General features: G+C 38.1%; 1 protein-coding gene and 1 pseudogene across 1 annotated transcript; both read right to left on the minus strand.

Annotated features, from left to right (window-relative positions):
* Positions 1-2,036: 2,036 nt before the first annotated feature.
* LOC129743415 (60S ribosomal protein L7a-like) lies at positions 2,037-5,825 on the minus strand (annotated as a pseudogene).
* A 1,509-nt stretch (positions 5,826-7,334) lies between these two features.
* On the minus strand, positions 7,335-13,824 carry LOC129747820 (G2/mitotic-specific cyclin-A-like). Its single transcript, XM_055742181.1, has 5 exons — positions 13,009-13,824; positions 10,918-11,549; positions 10,549-10,753; positions 8,803-9,050; positions 7,335-8,735 (listed from the first exon to the last, which is right to left on the minus strand). The coding sequence occupies exons 1-5, from the start codon at positions 13,210-13,212 to the stop codon at positions 8,540-8,542; spliced, it is 1,485 nt and encodes a 494-aa protein (XP_055598156.1). The 5' UTR covers positions 13,213-13,824; the 3' UTR covers positions 7,335-8,539.
* Between the last annotated feature and the right edge of the window lie 3,753 nt (positions 13,825-17,577).

Raw genomic sequence — 17,577 nt, forward strand, 5'->3', positions numbered from 1 at the left:
GTTCCAATTATTTCAGCTAATTACACCAATCATCGAAGTGCAGTTGATTTTTTCGTATTCGATTATAAATATAATAGGCTAAACTACAAACTGCTTATTGACCTTAAGCGATCAACTATGAGTATAATGGATTCAACTGTAATTGATTCAACTGTAACAACGATAGGTTCAACTACAATTGTATGATTGATTTTAGGCATTCAACTATAAGTATAATAGATTCAACTATAAACTGCTGCTTGGCCTTACGCAACCAACTGTAAATATAATAGATTCAACTGTAACGGTATAATTGATTCAATTGTCAATATGATAGATGCAACTATATCGTATGATTCATTTTGGGCATTCAACTATAAATAAAATACATTAAACCACAAACTGCTGATTGAGGCAATCAGCTATCGAAAAACAGCAAAATAATCAACGTTTGAGTAAACGTGCATTTGCGTGTAGTGTATGTATGTATGTATGTATGGTTCCCCCATCGGTAGCAAGGTCCAGCCTATGTCTGTGTGGCTTGGCCTTCGAATTGACTTCTAGGGCTTCCACGGCCGATGGTTCGTCGAGGAAAGGCATCCAACCCTCAGAATCCTACAATGGTTGGCAATCCACTCCGCTTGTAATAGTTCCCTCAGGTTATCCCCAGATGCATTTCCTCTGGTAAATATAGTTAGATTAAAATAAACATATAATAATATAATAAATGAAATATAAATGCTCAATTTAAACCATAGAATATAGATGGAATAATTTCAAATAAATACCTGCTGATTGAGCTGAAAATTTAAAAAATGTTAATATAAAATGTAAGCAAGTTAAATAAACCTTTGAAAAATTGATTTCGAACATTCCATAATATTTTGAACTTCATTCTATTGTAGATTATTCATCGTGATTTGAGTGGTTTATAATAATGTTGAATGTTGAATGTTGAAGTAAACGTGCATTTGCGTGTAGTGTAGAAAAAAGAAGAAAAAAAATCTCGGCAAATTCAAGACGGCATCGGCGGAACCAGTTTTTCTATGCGTTTTCGGCGTTTTCGGTCATCGGAATCTCGACGGAGGATATATTCGGAGGTCGACGGAGGTTAAATATTCCTGAACTTTTCCATTAGCGGTTCTAAAATGGATCGCTCAACGACGACAGCCGGTTCTATTCCAAGGTAAGTGATTGGTAAAAAAGTTATTACGGGCACAAGGTTATTTTGCTGTTTTCTTTTGCAATGAACAGGATTCCCTACCTGATCCAGTTTTTGAGTCCGCGGCCCAATATGGAATCAAAAGTGCAGATGATAATTGCCTGCATGCGAGTTGCAACCAAAAGTCAGGATTTATTTTGCGATTTTTCAAGAGGGAAAACCGAAAAAGAAAATTTTCTCATACGGAACTAGCTAACCGAATTAGAGGTGAACTTGCAACAATTGTTTCTCATTACCGGGAACCGAAATGCGGCTTGTCGATCATCGGGAATTGGTTGCTCACTCATCAACGAAAACGAATAAAATGCGACGGGTAATATTTTTAATTACTTTTAATTAATTTCAGCGTGTTCTAACCTAGTTTTCCCCTCTTCTAGGTTTATCCCTTCATGGTGTGGCAGTTTTCTGATCCTGCTGCTGAGATCCGAGGACCTCCAGCCTGGGCAGAAATCGCCAGTTCACCACCTTTACTTCCGGAAGTTCTTTTGGCCGAAGATGACCCGGAAACTAATTAAGGTGTTCGATATCCGGTCGGCCCAGGTTGCTACTGAAACCAAACTTTTCAACACAATTCGGGACCCAGGAGAAGGTTTTTTTACCATGAGACCTGAGGAGCTCAAAACCATTCTTCCCGTTGTAGGCACCCACAGTGATACGGTAACTTGTCTCTTTTTAATGTATTTTTTGTTATTAAAATAAGATTTTGTCTGCAGGATACCCCATCAATCGGATCGAAGCCGGGCATTGGGCTCTTGAAAAACATTCCTTCCCCCCGAAAAATGGACACCCCGATGGCAACGATAGATAGATATGGCTTTAAATTATGTTACTGGTTTAGAACTCTTAAATCAGAAGAATGGACGAGATTATATGTAACTTTGAGGCTACCGTAGTTTCGAATAATAAACTTAAACTACAAAGTTTTGTTGAATAAACTGTTTAATCTAAAGTTTCTTAAAACCTTCTCCTAGCCGAAACGTCGCATATGCCGATGTTTGCAAAAACTGAATAAAACAAAAGTAGGGGCTATATTTACAAAATTTGAAAAACAATGTTTTGTTCACAGAAGAAATGAATGAAAATCGCAACAACGAAATATACCATCAAGTCTTCATCTACAACAAAAAACCGATGTCAGGTTTTTATTCACTTTTTTTCTCCAATAAATTCAAAAATTTTCCTTTCTCTGAAAAAATTGTGTTACACTCGAAAAATGTCTGCTTTTCCAAATATCTATTTAGCCCTTTTACAGCCCAGCGGTTTTCGAAACAATATTTTGGACCTCGAGATGATGCATTTGTAAACATTTTCTCGCAAATTTAGAACAATTTCTAATCAAGTGCGTTGATTGACAAAATGATGATTCTTGACAAACAGTCTCACCCATCCGAGTTTAGTGATAATAGCTTAGCTTTTCATGTTCTGTTGATAAGTTGAAGATACCAATAAAACTAATTAAGCTTACACTTTATTGTTTCACGCAGAGAAATCGATTGTCATTGAAACAAAAGAAATACCCGGTAAGTTCCTCGGGTAAGTTCCCGAGCCTGAGCCTATCCAGCTTGGCGATGCAGGCCATACTCTTCGGCCCGAGCAGACCACCTACCCAGTGCTTGCGGATCTCCTCGTAGAGATCGTTGAAATTGGTATAGATGGTTTAATTGGACAGATTGGCACGGTCGGAGTTGTCCACTTGGGTCAGAGCAACACAGGTGCAGATCTTGATGGAACACCAACGTTCCCAGTCGGAACTTGTCCTTGATGATGCAGAACTGAATACCAAACTTTCGGCACAGAGCCGGTAGGTAGATGACCAGCTCAATGGTGTCAGCATCGTGAACGATCATCACCAGCTGAGCCTTCTTCTGCTCGACTAGTTTGACGACGGTGTTGGCGCCCTGCCGCAGGGGTTGGTTTTCTTTGCCGGAGGTTCCTCCTTGCCAGCGGCCTTGGCCTCAGCCTAATCCTCCAATCGTTGGATCTTAGCGATCGAGTTTTCCGGCCGGTATATTTCTCGAAGATAAACAACACTGACAAAGTGTTTTACCCGTTTTCATTATTGTTGTTGGTCAAATTTCGAACCATTTATTGAATATCGCACGTGTAATCGATGCTATCAATGGGTATAAAAAAACAAACGTGAGTTCGTCACATCAAAATCAAAACATAAAACGAATTCACTCACACAGGCATACGCTATTTGACATTTCATGCAACAACAAGAAAATAAAAATCATCTTCGTTTGCATCAAGAGAGTAATGTTCTTTTACCATTCAAAATTCGTTTCGGCTGTGTGGAAAAGTATTGAATTCGATAAATAATACAGTGAAATTATTGCTTATTCACATGAAATGAACTTCATTCAAAATTAAAATTTTTTGAAGAATGGATTCATTACTTAAAGACTATGATTTAAACATAACTTTGAATTAAAACATTTGGTTAAATTTCAACCGTGAAAGTTTTTTAGAAACAAGGAGAAATGGATTTGAAACAGACATTTTTAAATGTCTCAAATTCAGTGGATATTTGACCTTGTTTTCCAAAAATTTCTTAGAGAAAAAGTTGAACGGAAAAAGATGGAAAAAATGTCTAAAAAATTAGGCTTTTTTGGCTAATTTTCCCCTAGTCCAGAATAAGGCTAAAAAAGTTTCTGAGGTTATATTTCTAAATCGAAATATAAATTTTATTGAAACAACCAGCATTATATCACGAACACTACCAGCAGTAAATATGGTTAAGGCTTGTGATATAGCTCAGTTGGCAAGTCTGTTGCCTCCTGAGCCGATGTCCGCGAGTTCGAGCCCAAGAGTAAACATCGAACACAGTTGTACCGGATAGTTTTTCAATAACAATCCGCCAACTGCAACGTTGATAAAGTCGCGAATGCTATAAAGATTGTAAAACGACTATAATTGAAACAAAAAAAAAGTAAATATGATTAAAGCGCAGGCCAATACATTCGTCATATTTATTATTCTACTTAATCTTTTTTTGCAAATTGTCTAAACAAGTTCTAATCATTTCAACGATAATGTATTTCACTCCTCAAACCAATCTAGATGTTAGCCAAAACAGCTAAGATTGATTGGAATTCAAGTTTTTCAAGGATATAATAAATCATATTATGAAGTTTGTTTTTTTGTCGTAGTAAACTATAAACAAACAGAATAAGACGAACAATTCAGAACTCAATGAATTATTTAATGCGGACATTATAAATTTCAAACTGTCACTCAGCCGGATAAATTTCGAAATCAAAGCTGAATACCAAAATAATTGGCTCTTAACTAAGGACCGATACAACGTAAGTTTTGTATTTTTTCATCTAAATCGATCAACGGGCATGGTGTGTACAACATTCATTTCTTATCATGATACAGTAAATTAGAGTAAACAGTTCAACATTGAAGACAAAAACCAAATTGAAAATATTCTAAAACGAATTTCAAATACTCATAGGTGATTCAATCAAACAAGTTTTCATTTGGCTTGTTAATTATCAAGTGCATTTTTTTTTCTTGATGAAGCACAATGGTTTCACGATGCCCCGATAGATGGCGTATGGTTCTGGGCGATTTGTAGTTGTATGGGCTCAACCGCCACTGATCAGTCTGGGTATATGGTGTCTGCGCCAAAAGTAAACATCGATCACAGTTGTACCGGATAAGTTTTTTAATGACTGTTCGTCAACTGCTTCGTTGATATAAGTCGTGAATGACATGAAGATGTTAAAACGACTATAATCGAAACAAAAAAAATAAACTTAATATTACAAACACTTGAGCAAATTCAAATATTTTAACCATATTGAAAAACATAAATCAAATTTTCTAAAATAAAAGTAAGAGATTCAAATTTTTTGGTTCAAATATGCAAACTTAATCCAAATTTATAATTTCAGTTTGAATTTTGGTTTTAGAAAAATACAATATCAAAGTGAAAAATACACCGCAAATAATCTTTCTTTATTTAATCTTAATCTTGTTGTTTATCGACAAATATTTTTCATGGAGACTCAATTCCATAATAATTATCCTGGGCAAGCCATTTTTTCAAAAATAAAATTGATTAATTTTTTCATAAAACAATTTTAAAGAGAATAACCTCAAATTCTACTTTTTATTTGTGCTTAATTATGTTCAACCCTCAAAACTCATGACTCATTGTCATGTCATTGTCATGTCATTGTCATGTCATTGTCATGTCATTGTCATGTCATTGTCATGTCATTGTCATTGTCATTGTCATTGTCATTGTCATTGTCATTGTCATTGTCATTGTCATTGTCATTGTCATTGTCATTGTCATTGTCATTGTCATTGTCATTGTCATTGTCATTGTCATTGTCATTGTCATTGTCATTGTCATTGTCATTGTCATTGTCATTGTCATTGTCATTGTCATTGTCATTGTCATTGTCATTGTCATTGTCATTGTCATTGTCATTGTCATTGTCATTGTCATTGTCATTGTCATTGTCATTGTCATTGTCATTGTCATGTCAGTGACCATCTGTTCCACACACAGCACCTTGGATTTCACTATTCACCACGCATTGAAATAGTTCCTTCCAGATAGCTGATTCTCCCAGCGCATCGTGTGCGTTTGTTGTTGCCTCATCCTTAGCGCCGAGCTTGAAGATGCTAGCCTCAACACAAAATGCTAGCTTGAGGCATTCATATTCAGTAGGGTATCGAGTATCGATCGTTCGGCCTCTTAAGGCATCAGGAAGCAAGGAACTCTTGAGGGATATACATTCCCTACAGCAAATGAATCGCGTCACTCAGAACGAATTCTGCTTATAAAGGGGAGGTTTGCATGAACGTGTAGGAATCGTCTCCGGTAGCACAGGGCGAGCGCTCAAATTGTGTTATTTGAGTGCTTCAGGGGAAAAAAAGCATGAGCGATGGAAACACTAGCTTCGTTCAATCGTTAGTAAAAATCGGTTTCAACTGGTTTCTGTTAACTGATAGATGTTCAACGAGCCAATGTTTTGGTCGAAACTAGTCAGGTCGTTGTTCAATGGAGCAAGTTGAAACTAGTCGAAACCAATCCAGCTCGGCAGCAAGATTAGCTTCGACTTGGTAGAAATCGGTCGAAGTCAATTGGAAAGAGACAGGTGATCAACTGTCAATCCATTTCTACTTGTTTCGACCCGTTTCGACTAGAGTGGATTGAACAGACATACTGTTGATGAGCTTTCGAATATGAGAAAATATACGATGACTCGGTGGCTGATGTAAGTCAGTTTTATTTGAGTACTTGATCATATAAGTTGTGCCTTTTATTTCATTAGAAGAAACATCAAAGATACGAAGTTACGGTCTTCGACAAAGTTGTTCAGCGGTAAATTTCCTTCAGGAATTTTATAAATTAGCACAAACAAAAGCCATCAGCTGACTCGGTTCCATAGACGAAACAAAAATGATGTTGATTTTTCAGTACAAAATATTCAATTTTCCCATACAAACCTAAAAGTTCAAATTTACTCATGTAAACGATACTTAAAATTTTTGCAAAAAATCATGGATGAGTTTTGAACCAAGACAAAGCTTTTAAGACCCCAGGGTTTGAGAAATTCCAAAATGACCCCAAATCGACTCAGTCTAATGTGCAATGCGACTGTTGTTCTACGTTCAGATATTAAGAAAAGATAATTTAAGATAAGAAAAATACGCTGAACATAGTCAGGAAAAAAATTTAAATAACTTCGGTTAGTTTAGGAAAAAAATGACTTACCCTTCAGCCGAATTTGATCCAGATTTGGTCGAAACACAAACCACGGTTTATCCTTGAGAGATTTGTTATACCGGTTCCGAGTCTCTCGGTTTTACATATTCATCCTGTTTGATGCTTCTGATAAGTCTGTAGACCCATTCTCTTGTCGTTGGGGTATCTATCGCCACATTTCTCACAGGTGATGAAGAAACCGCTTGCAGTTCTCCTTAGTCTTTCGTTGAATCTTTTTTTTTGAATGTTGACTGTTCATCGTACTCCTGTAATACAATAATACGACCCACACATTTTCCCCTTCTTTCTAGGCTAATTTTCTAAACGGAAGACTACTGACGGGGCCGCTTTCAAAAGGTTTTTTTAAGGTTTCTTCTCAATCATCAACAACCCTACAAGACTTGTGCAAAGTTTCATTTTTATTTGACCATCATTATATTCGGTACCGCGAAGGTTAGTCATTGTATTGTGCAGATTTATATTATTGTTAAAAAAAATCAATTGCCCTAGTGAGTGCTTATAAATAATCCTACCACGAATTTGTTAAAAGAGAAACACTTAAAATTTGATTGCCATTCATTCGAGGCATCTCGGCGATCTTCGGGCTGGCTGGAGCTGCGGTTAAAAACATTTCCTTACCTACCTACAGAAAATAATGCGTCACACTTAGGTCGTTAGTTAGAGTTTATCAGGTAGGTACAGTACAATTCATCCCGATTGATTCCCCCAAAGGCTATCATCAGAGGGGTTAAGCGTAATTGGTTTGGAGAAATTGGCGCCCAAGAAATATGTTTGAAAATCGGTTTGTTTTGTAACGTTATGGTTAAAATTTGCTTAACAGCTATTACGTTTGAGTGGCAGCGCACCTTGGCAGCATATTGTAGTTTTTTAACTTTACGACATTCAATTTAGCTGATACAATTTCACGTTATAATGAATCATGTTATTTTTTGTTCTTTAGGTTCACTTATTGTATCAAAGGATACCTCTATTGCGGTTTATATAATTTATAATTGGTGAACTGAAATGGGTTGAACATTTTTTATTGTCGTTTCTCTCAAAAGCATACTGGGGTAATACCGAAAAGATGATGTCAGAGAGAGGGAAAATTATGTTGAATTTTCTTAAAGTACCTAAATGTATTACTACTTATAAGTTGGCGATTAATCTACAAAAGGAATTAAATTCTTCAATAAGCTAAACGCGTTCCCTTCGGATAGTTTCTATATCTAACATTCAATTTGCTTCCACTAGTTAAATACATGTTGTCGTTTTTGTGTTTTATACCTTTTTGTATCATTGCCATCGTTCAAAAAAGCTAAATAGTGGCATGGTATCGCCAGCTAGATTTTATTTGTTTTTTTAAATTAAAAGATTCAGAGGCTGCATGTTTTGGTTAACATAAATATTAATTCGTCAATAGGGGCATAAAATATACCAACGGAATTAGAGCAGTTGAAAAAAAGGGTGCTTTAGAAACAAACAGAAAATCGGTCAATAAACCTATAAAAACATAAATGAACACTTATTTCTTACTGGTGCGAGAAATAAGAGACTTTTGGCGAAAAAACGGGACTTAGCAAATGAAATGTGCTGTGCTGTACTTATACAAACAAAAGGGACGACATCATTTCCCTCATGGAATCGTTATGACTCACGGCAACGGTCTGCGGGTTGGAGGTGGAACTGACCTCATGTTGATCTTCACTGGAGGCGGCGGCTGCTGCAAGTGATTTGCACATGTTGTCGAACATTTCTTCCGAAATTTCGGTCGCTGGGACAGTGGCCACTTGCAAATATCTGCGTGGGATTAAAATGTTTGTCAATAACCGTTGAAAATTTACATAACCCTCATAATTTTACTCACTTGCTGCCCTTGAATTTCTCCTGGATCGCTTGCTGGGCCAGCGATTCTGCCTTCTGGTGGGTTTTGTTAAGATCTAGAATGATATCCTTGAGGTCCTCCAACCGGTAGCCGGTGTTCGTTTCCAGCATTCGGGACCAAATGGGCAAATCGAGCGAGTAGCGGGAGAGAGCGAGCGCTCCGGCCGAAATTTTTGACGGCAGGTAGGTAAGATAAGGATCGGCATCCAGGAGGGAAAGTTCACAGAGATACTGTTGGGAGGATAGAGTTTGTGGTAGTTTTGCTAAATAATATAGGCGATTGCAATGTAGTACTCAAACATTGTTTACGTTATTTACTGTACATTTTCCTTAGGCCATCAATCGCATGCTACAAGTCTCCTAGGAAACTCGCGATGCTAAGTCGATGAGGCTGCCATTACAGAGGAAGATGACAAAAATCAATCCGAGGAGGATTATCGAAATTCCATCATCAGCCAGGAGGAAACTGTTGAACAAGATGGGGAGGAAAACTCCCTCAACGATAGCTCAACGACCAGCATAAGTCTATTGGTAAAAAGACTGCAGCAGAGAAAATCTCGCAATCGACGAATCTTTTGAAACAATCGACACGCAGCGCGTGGTAAAAGTGGCCCGCAAAAGTCAAGACTATCTGCATGATCGTTTATCGCGACGTTGCGAACCCCGTCCGTGTGCATCAGGAAAAATACGGTATTTACGACTATTTTGAGTAAGTGAATTATTGATATGTCAGTCGAACCAAACAGTTGTTTAATAAACTCCTATTCAAGTTCTCATTCAAAAAGTACTTAATTCTTTATCATTTGCTTTTAAGATCTCCACCTGCAAATCGAGTAATAAAATAAGTCCGCTCAAGTCCGGATTTATTCCAAAGATTTCGAGATTACAACAGAGTTGATTTGGATGATTAGAGGTGAGGTAAGAGATAATTTTTGAAATAGTTGTTAAAATATTCTTCTGGAAGTTTTAATCTGGCGAAAACAAAAATATTCTATACAACAGACAATAGAGGAACAACTATTTCAGACAAATTCTTATTTTTTATCAGCTGAGAAAGACCCTTGTCTAGAGAGATATTGAAAAGGATTGAATCGATCACGGACTCAGCTAATTTAACCTTTGCTTTAAATTTTTGCAGGAAAGTTTTTGAATGATCCACCTTTAAATTTTCTAGCTTCTTCTAATAGACCTGCCCCTTTCTATGGTTTTTTTCTGGGATTTTCACCATCATTATTTAAATCCTATGGCATTTGGGGAACTTAATACCCATAATATAATACTCTTAGGTTTGATCAAAAGTTTCCATACTGAGGTGTCCTCGAACAAATAGTTTTTTTTTCATCGTCGTCGTATGCAGTTGATTTTGGTAGGAAGTTGTCTGTTCTGTTAAGAATTTGGTCATTGTGGTAACTCTATAATAAAGTGACGTAATTTGAGAAATGTCCTTGGTTTTTTGACTCCAAGAAACGTTTCAGGAAGTAAACATAGGTTCAGATGAGCTCTGAAGTCAGATAACAGATTATCCGAGCTAATATTTGTAGCCTGGATGGGTTGCTGGAAATAACGAGCTGAAATTTAGACAATAATGTCACGTGACTTGCAGAATAAGTCCGAAAAACAGCGTACCTATAAGTCTAAACCACTAATCAAAATTCTACAAATTTGTTCATTGAATAACCGATTTTCATATTTTTTCCCTCAAGAGTGAAAATTATCTTGATCAACTTACCATGCACATGTATTTCACCTTATCCGGGACGTCGTTCATCACGCAGTACAGGGTGGTGAATACCAACGTGGTTGGTACGGACAAATCGAACCCGAGTACCTTCAGGATAAGCTGTTCCATCCGCAGCACCTGCGTCTTGGTGTAGGTATCGTCGGTGATGTACACAAACTCTCCCACATCGGGCGGGTAGATTTCCTCGTACTTGCTGTGTGGGTTGTTTTTTTTTTTGTTTTGGTCCATTAGTTTCGCATTCATAAGGAATCGAAGACGGGTTGCCGATAAGAAGGTCGAGTAAAAGGACAAGAGAAAGTGAATTACTTGAAATTGTTTCATTTCTTTTCAAGATTGGGCGCGATTTGGGATACTTACGCAGCAATGAACATGGCAGCTGTACCGACCAGCTGCAGTTTGGCGCGCACCACCGACATGAAGCTGAGGAATCGATCGATATAGGAAATAGCCAGACAGAGGGTTTCCCCCTGAAGACGGTACTCTTCACAAACCTCGACAAGCCAATCCACCAGGATGGTGCGCATCGAATGGTTAATGTCCGGCTGTTTCTTCATGTAGGCTGGCTTCGGACGATGACGCTTTTCCGCTTCCTTCAGATACTTCAGGATGTCCGATTGGTACTCTTCGACCTCGAAGAACCGCTCACGATCATTCCGCGGTGCGATGATACTAGTATCTTCGATCAGCACTACCGATTTGTCCACCGACATGGGAGAGAAACTCTCCCCCACGGACATTGGCGTTTCCAGCAGGTCGGCATTTTTTAGCTCCTGCAGCGGTTCTCGTTTGGCTTCTGGCTCCTTCTTTTGGATGTCGGTATTATTTTCCTTGGAGTCATCGTAAACCTGGAAGGCTTTGAAGGGTTCCGCCTGCTTCAGGTTGACTTTGTTTACCTGCACCGGCTGCTGGCATTCGTTTTCGTCCGCCGATTTGCCTTTAACCACCGGCACCACTGCGGGCTTAATCCGAAGCTTCGGGTCTTTCAAAACCTGCGAATATTTGCAGACAATTTTAAATAATTTCTAAGTTTGCCTTTACTAACATTTAGGATAGTTAAAAGGCTCTACCTATCTTCAAATCAACGGTCTAGATTTTTTCGCCACATTAAACTTAAGGCAGTTTTGAACACAAGTTTCAAATGATTAACTAATAAGAGGAACAATTCGATACCTAGCCTTCCCAAAATGAAGTTTGACAAAGAAACATGTTTAGCTTCAAGAACATACTTTAAAGCGACTACATTGTCGAATATTGCAATATAAGAATCTTGTTTGATCGATATACTTAATGAACTAATCTATACATAGAAATGATGAAGAAGATGCCTCTACACTTTTTGTTAAAGAAGTATGTGTTTTCCTTAAACTGAACTTATAGTTAATTGTAACTGACAGGCTAACGTTAATAACATTATATTTACGAAACTTTCGGAAAGAAATTTGCAAATACAAATCAGTATTATTCCAAGGTTCAAGCTCAAGTGTTGTCGTTGGTTGAAGATAAAACTACAAAAATAAAGTTCAAATAGCATTGAATTGTTTACGGTTATGATATTGCTGCTGACGTATGCTACCTAAAAAGAAAATTTAACTTTAAGGCCTTAAGGCTCAGAGGGGTGCAGGCAGAATGTTGAATTCGACTTTTTTTTAACATTGCAAAACACTTTTAGTCTAATTTTTGACAAGATGGATTGTGGTAAAACAGCTGACTAATTTTTGTGAAAAATTTTTCTTGCACATTTTGTGGGATTTGTGGTACATTTTTATAGTTTGTAGAGTATAAATGTAGTATACGTTTACAATTGAATGAATAATCAAGATCCACTTCGTTTCTTTGCAAGTTAGCGTTTTACGAAATACTTCAGCCATTTCATATCCTTCTAATTTTGTACATACGTTGTAGGTATTAACGTAAAATCTGAATCATATGATGCATAAGATATTTTTACATGTACCGTGACTAGCCCTAATTCTGCACCACTCAAGGAAGAATGACCTTAACGGGTTAAACTCCTATCAAAAAGAAAAAATAACTAATTCGGCTCAATTTATATTGAAACTAATTACTATATTCATGGAAAAACATAACAGTTTAAAATTTAAAATAAAGTCAAAACGATTATGATTTAGAATATAAGTTAGAATGATCATATTGTGTATAATTGTGCCGCATTTTTTTTTAAATCTCTTAACGTTTTCTATCTCTGACCTTGTACAACAGTTACGTGTAACTTTAATGCTACCGTCTTTTCGATCAATGAATTAAATTAAAATCACTTGCAATCCCCCGATCCTAACTCCTCAATTTAAAGTTCGAAGTAAGCTCAAAACCCCTTAATTTTCTTTGATTAGTAGAAAAGTTTGAGAAATAGAATGAAACAAAATAAAATTCAAATTTATGGCTACCCCATACTGAACATTCAAATGCTACTTTTGAACCGTGTCCTACCGCTTTTTCCGCATGCAGCTCACGTCCATTGTTGACAACAGCTAGCTTGTTCAGCACCCCGAAGGTGGACCGTTGTTGCTGGTTGATGTTGTTGGTAGCCTGAACCTTCAGACCTAATCCGGCCGGAGCCTTGCCAACGGGAGCAATCGGAGCCAAAACACGGTTCTCCTTCTCCAGATCCTCATGAATGCGGAACGTCGCCATGTTTCTCGTGCAGTTGTTGGTTCGCTGACTTTTTTTTTATCTCAACAATTGAGTTCCCACCGAAGACGATCTATTGTGATTTTTGCGGGAGTCTTTTATTGTTCTTCCAGCAAAGGGCGACTTGGATCGATTTTTTTCTGCGATTTAAAAAGATCGCTTCTTCTTTCCGATGGCTGTTTGGAATTCCGAGATTCGTTACCGTTGACTTTTTTCGTATTTATCTCTTTGCCGTCCTGCTCGCTCCAGTGCGCTTTCGGCTCTCTCCCGCGTTCGCTTCTTTTTGTTCTTACCGTTGGCGACGATGGCTCTTGAAGACTCTTCCGTGATCCTTTCCGAGTGCCGCAATTCAAAAATTAGCGGTTTTAACTAGCTATCAAATCCGCATTTTAGTGCCACTGGAAGGTGCTGCATGCTTTAAGTATTTGCTGCATTGAAATTTAACACAATCTTGCAAAATCAAGCCAAACTGCGTTTCACCACAGATCTGGAAACGCGATGATGCTTCCTTTTGCTTTGACAAATTCACTACAAATGGAGGGATCTTGCTAGCCTCGCCTCGCTCGCTAGCAGCAGCAGATCCGTTTTTTGATGTGTTCGTTTCTGTCTTTCTTCTTTTGTGCGCCCGTTTCGTCAGGAGAGCAAAAGGCAAACATCTGCTGCTGGATGCGCTCTGCTCGCGATCGGCGAGCTGTTTTCAGCCGCTCAAAAATTAACGAAAACAGAAGTGTACTAAATTTTGATTTCAATTATTTAGTACAAACTGGCAATGGGCCCTGCGTAAGAAAAGTTGAGTGCCAAATTAATTAAAAACAATTGAATGTGCTCTAATTTAAAAAAAAATAGAATACGAGACAAATATCCATAAAAATATGTCATTCTAAATATCACAAAATTAACACAAATTTATAAACTAAAAAAAAAATCGTAAATCAAAAACATAGTAAAAAACTATAAAAATTACAAAAACGCAAATATAAAACAAAATAACAAACATAATTACACAAATAACAAGAATAACTAAAATGATAAAAATTACAATAATTGCAAATTACGGAAATATAATATTTTTTGATTGATATTTTTCGGTGAAAATATATCAATCAAAAAAGATTATAAGTACGTGCGGTGATTAAAACAAAACTACAAATTACGGAAATTTAAAAGACTACAAAATCTACAAGAATGACACAAATAAGAAACACAAAAAATACGTAAATTAAAAACTTAGCAAAAAAAAAAAAAAAATACAAGAAAGGGCAATTATAAAACAAAATAACAAACATTACACAAATAACAAGAATAACTAAAATGATAAAAATTAGAATAATTACAAATTACGGAAATTTAAAAAAAATCTACAATATCTACAAGTGTTGCGGCTAAGGAGCGTCAAATGAGGCAACCGTTTTGATAGCAGGGTACACTTTATTTGTTTATCGGCTTCAAAATCGGCTTTGAAGCCGATAAACAAATAAAGTGTACCCTGCTATCAAAACGGTTGCCTCATTTGACGCTCCTTAGCCGCAACAAATTACAAAAAATCACAAAAATTATATATGTAAACAAAAATATAAAAATTTAATTAATTACAAATATAAAAATGATTTCAAGAGTTACAAAAAATATAGCGTAGAAAAAAAAATCAAAAATTACAAAAATGATCAAAGAATAAAATAATGCCAAAAAATGACGTAAATGACAAAATCAAAATAAATGATTAAAATGAGAAAAAACTCGAGCGACGAATGTTAAGAACCATCTTTGGCGGCGTGCAGGAGAACGGAGTGGGGGAGGCGAAGGATAAACCACAAGCACGCAGGATTCTACAGCGAATCCAGTATCCGTAAGGTGGCGAATGTTGGTCCACGTTGGGCAGGACATGTTGAGAGAATTCCGGACAACTGTCCTACAAAAAAGTGTTCGAAGCTAATCCGGTACACCGAAAAAAAAATCATGGTAACCGTTACCATATCCGAGGGTAAATTTAAAAATAAAAACAGATGGATTTTTTTTGAGTACGTTTTTGTTTATCTTGAACAAAAGATTGGTTAAAATTACCATGTGAACGTGTTATGGTGCGTTATGGCAGAATGACGGTCGATTTTACTATGCCATGGTATTTAAGACAAAATTATGGTAATTTATCCATGCATTCAATGAAATAATTTATTTTTTTAAAATACTGGTTTATTTTTATTCATTACTGTTACTATCCCCGTTATTTTTTTTCACATATATTATTATTGTCATTAACGCTGGATCAGGAAATGCCAAAACCAAACTTGATGAAGGTTCCTTCGACATTTCGTTTCCGGTGTTCCGCGGTTGTCCCAAGATTTTATTTTGGTCTTCTCGAATCATCATCGTGCGCTAAAAATATATAGAAAAAGTTAAATATTGTTGCCGACAACGAGATTTGATCGTAGCAGGCATTGACAGATTTGAATAAAATTTTCACTTGTACGTCAGATAGAAAAAATTACACACGTGCTTTTTTTGCTAGTACAAATATATCGAGTTCTTTTGTAAGAAAAACTACTTTTCAAATACGATCCGATATTTAAACTTACCCCAGCGGAAACCTCCGGAAGTGACAGATTGCTCGGCCAGTAGAGTCCGAGATTACTCGGCCAGTAGAGTCCGAGGTTTTAATATTTGGTCCTTCCCACCGGCAGGTAAAACCCGATAGATTACTCGGCCAGTAGAGTCCGAGGTTTTAATATTTGGTCCTTCCCACCGGCAGGTAAAACCCGATAGATTACTCGGCCAGTAGAGTCCGAGGTTTTAATATTTGGTCCTTCCCACCGGCAGGTAAAACCCGATCGATTACTCGGCCAGTAGAGTCCGAGGTTTTAATATTTGGTCCTTCCCACCGGCAGGTAAAACCCGATAGATTACTCGGCCAGTAGAGTCCGAGGTTTTAATATTTGGTCCTTCCCACCGGCAGGTAAAACCCGATAGATTACTCGGCCAGTAGAGTCCGAGGTTTTAATATTTGGTCCTTCCCACCGGCAGGTAAAACCCGTTAGATTGCTCGGCCAGTAGAGTCCGAGGTTTAATATTTGGTCCTTCCCACCGGCAGGTAAAACCCGTTAGATTGCTCGGCCAGTAGAGTCCGAGGTTTAATATTTGGTCCTTCCCACCGGCAGGTAAAACCCGTTAGATTGCTCGGCCAGTAGAGTCCGAGGTTTAATATTTGGTCCTTCCCACCGGCAGGTAAAACCCGTTAGATTGCTCGGCCAGTAGAGTCCGAGGTTTAATATTTGGTCCTTCCCACCGGCAGGTAAAACCCGTTAGATTGCTCGGCCAGTAGAGTCCGAGGTTTAATATTTGGTCCTTCCCACCGGCAGGTAAAACCCGTTAGATTGCTCGGCCAGTAGAGTCCGAGGTTTAATATTTGGTCCTTCCCACCGGCAGGTAAAACCCGTTAGATTGCTCGGCCAGTAGAGTCCGAGGTTTAATATTTGGTCCTTCCCACCGGCAGGTAAAACCCGTTAGATTGCTCGGCCAGTAGAGTCCGAGGTTTAATATTTGGTCCTTCCCACCGGCAGGTAAAACCCGTTAGATTGCTCGGCCAGTAGAGTCCGAGGTTTAATATTTGGTCCTTCCCACCGGCAGGTAAAACCCGTTAGATTGCTCGGCCAGTAGAGTCCGAGGTTTAATATTTGGTCCTTCCCACCGGCAGGTAAAACCCGTTAGATTGCTCGGCCAGTAGAGTCCGAGGTTTAATATTTGGTCCTTCCCACCGGCAGGTAAAACCCGTTAGATTGCTCGGCCAGTAGAGTCCGAGGTTTAATATTTGGTCCTTCCCACCGGCAGGTAAAACCCGTTAGATTGCTCGGCCAGTAGAGTCCGAGGTTTAATATTTGGTCCTTCCCACCGGCAGGTAAAACCCGTTAGATTGCTCGGCCAGTAGAGTCCGAGGTTTAATATTTGGTCCTTCCCACCGGCAGGTAAAACCCGTTAGATTGCTCGGCCAGTAGAGTCCGAGGTTTAATATTTGGTCCTTCCCACCGGCAGGTAAAACCCGTTAGATTGCTCGGCCAGTAGAGTCCGAGGTTTAATATTTGGTCCTTCCCACCGGCAGGTAAAACCCGTTAGATTGCTCGGCCAGTAGAGTCCGAGGTTTAATATTTGGTCCTTCCCACCGGCAGGTAAAACCCGTTAGATTGCTCGGCCAGTAGAGTCCGAGGTTTAATATTTGGTCCTTCCCACCGGCAGGTAAAACCCGTTAGATTGCTCGGCCAGTAGAGTCCGAGGTTTAATATTTGGTCCTTCCCACCGGCAGGTAAAACCCGTTAGATTGCTCGGCCAGTAGAGTCCGAGGTTTAATATTTGGTCCTTCGAAACTTAACACCAGTTTAT

Source organism: Uranotaenia lowii, chromosome 2 (genome assembly GCF_029784155.1).
Source record: "Uranotaenia lowii strain MFRU-FL chromosome 2, ASM2978415v1, whole genome shotgun sequence".
NCBI lineage: Eukaryota > Metazoa > Arthropoda > Insecta > Diptera > Culicidae > Uranotaenia > Uranotaenia lowii.

What these genes read in the sequence shown, in the direction of transcription:
- LOC129747820 (XM_055742181.1), bottom strand. Translation starts at nt 13,212, where the DNA reads ATGGCGACGTTCCGCATTCATGAGGATCTGGAGAAGGAGAACCGTGTT. An exon ending in AGCTGCATGCGGAAAAAGCG is followed by an intron (nt 11,550 to 13,008) that starts GTAGGACACGGT and finishes AAATATTCGCAG; the next exon opens with GTTTTGAAAGACCCGAAGCT. An exon ending in AGGTGAAATACATGTGCATG is followed by an intron (nt 9,051 to 10,548) that starts GTAAGTTGATCA and finishes TCCTCCCAACAG; the next exon opens with TATCTCTGTGAACTTTCCCT.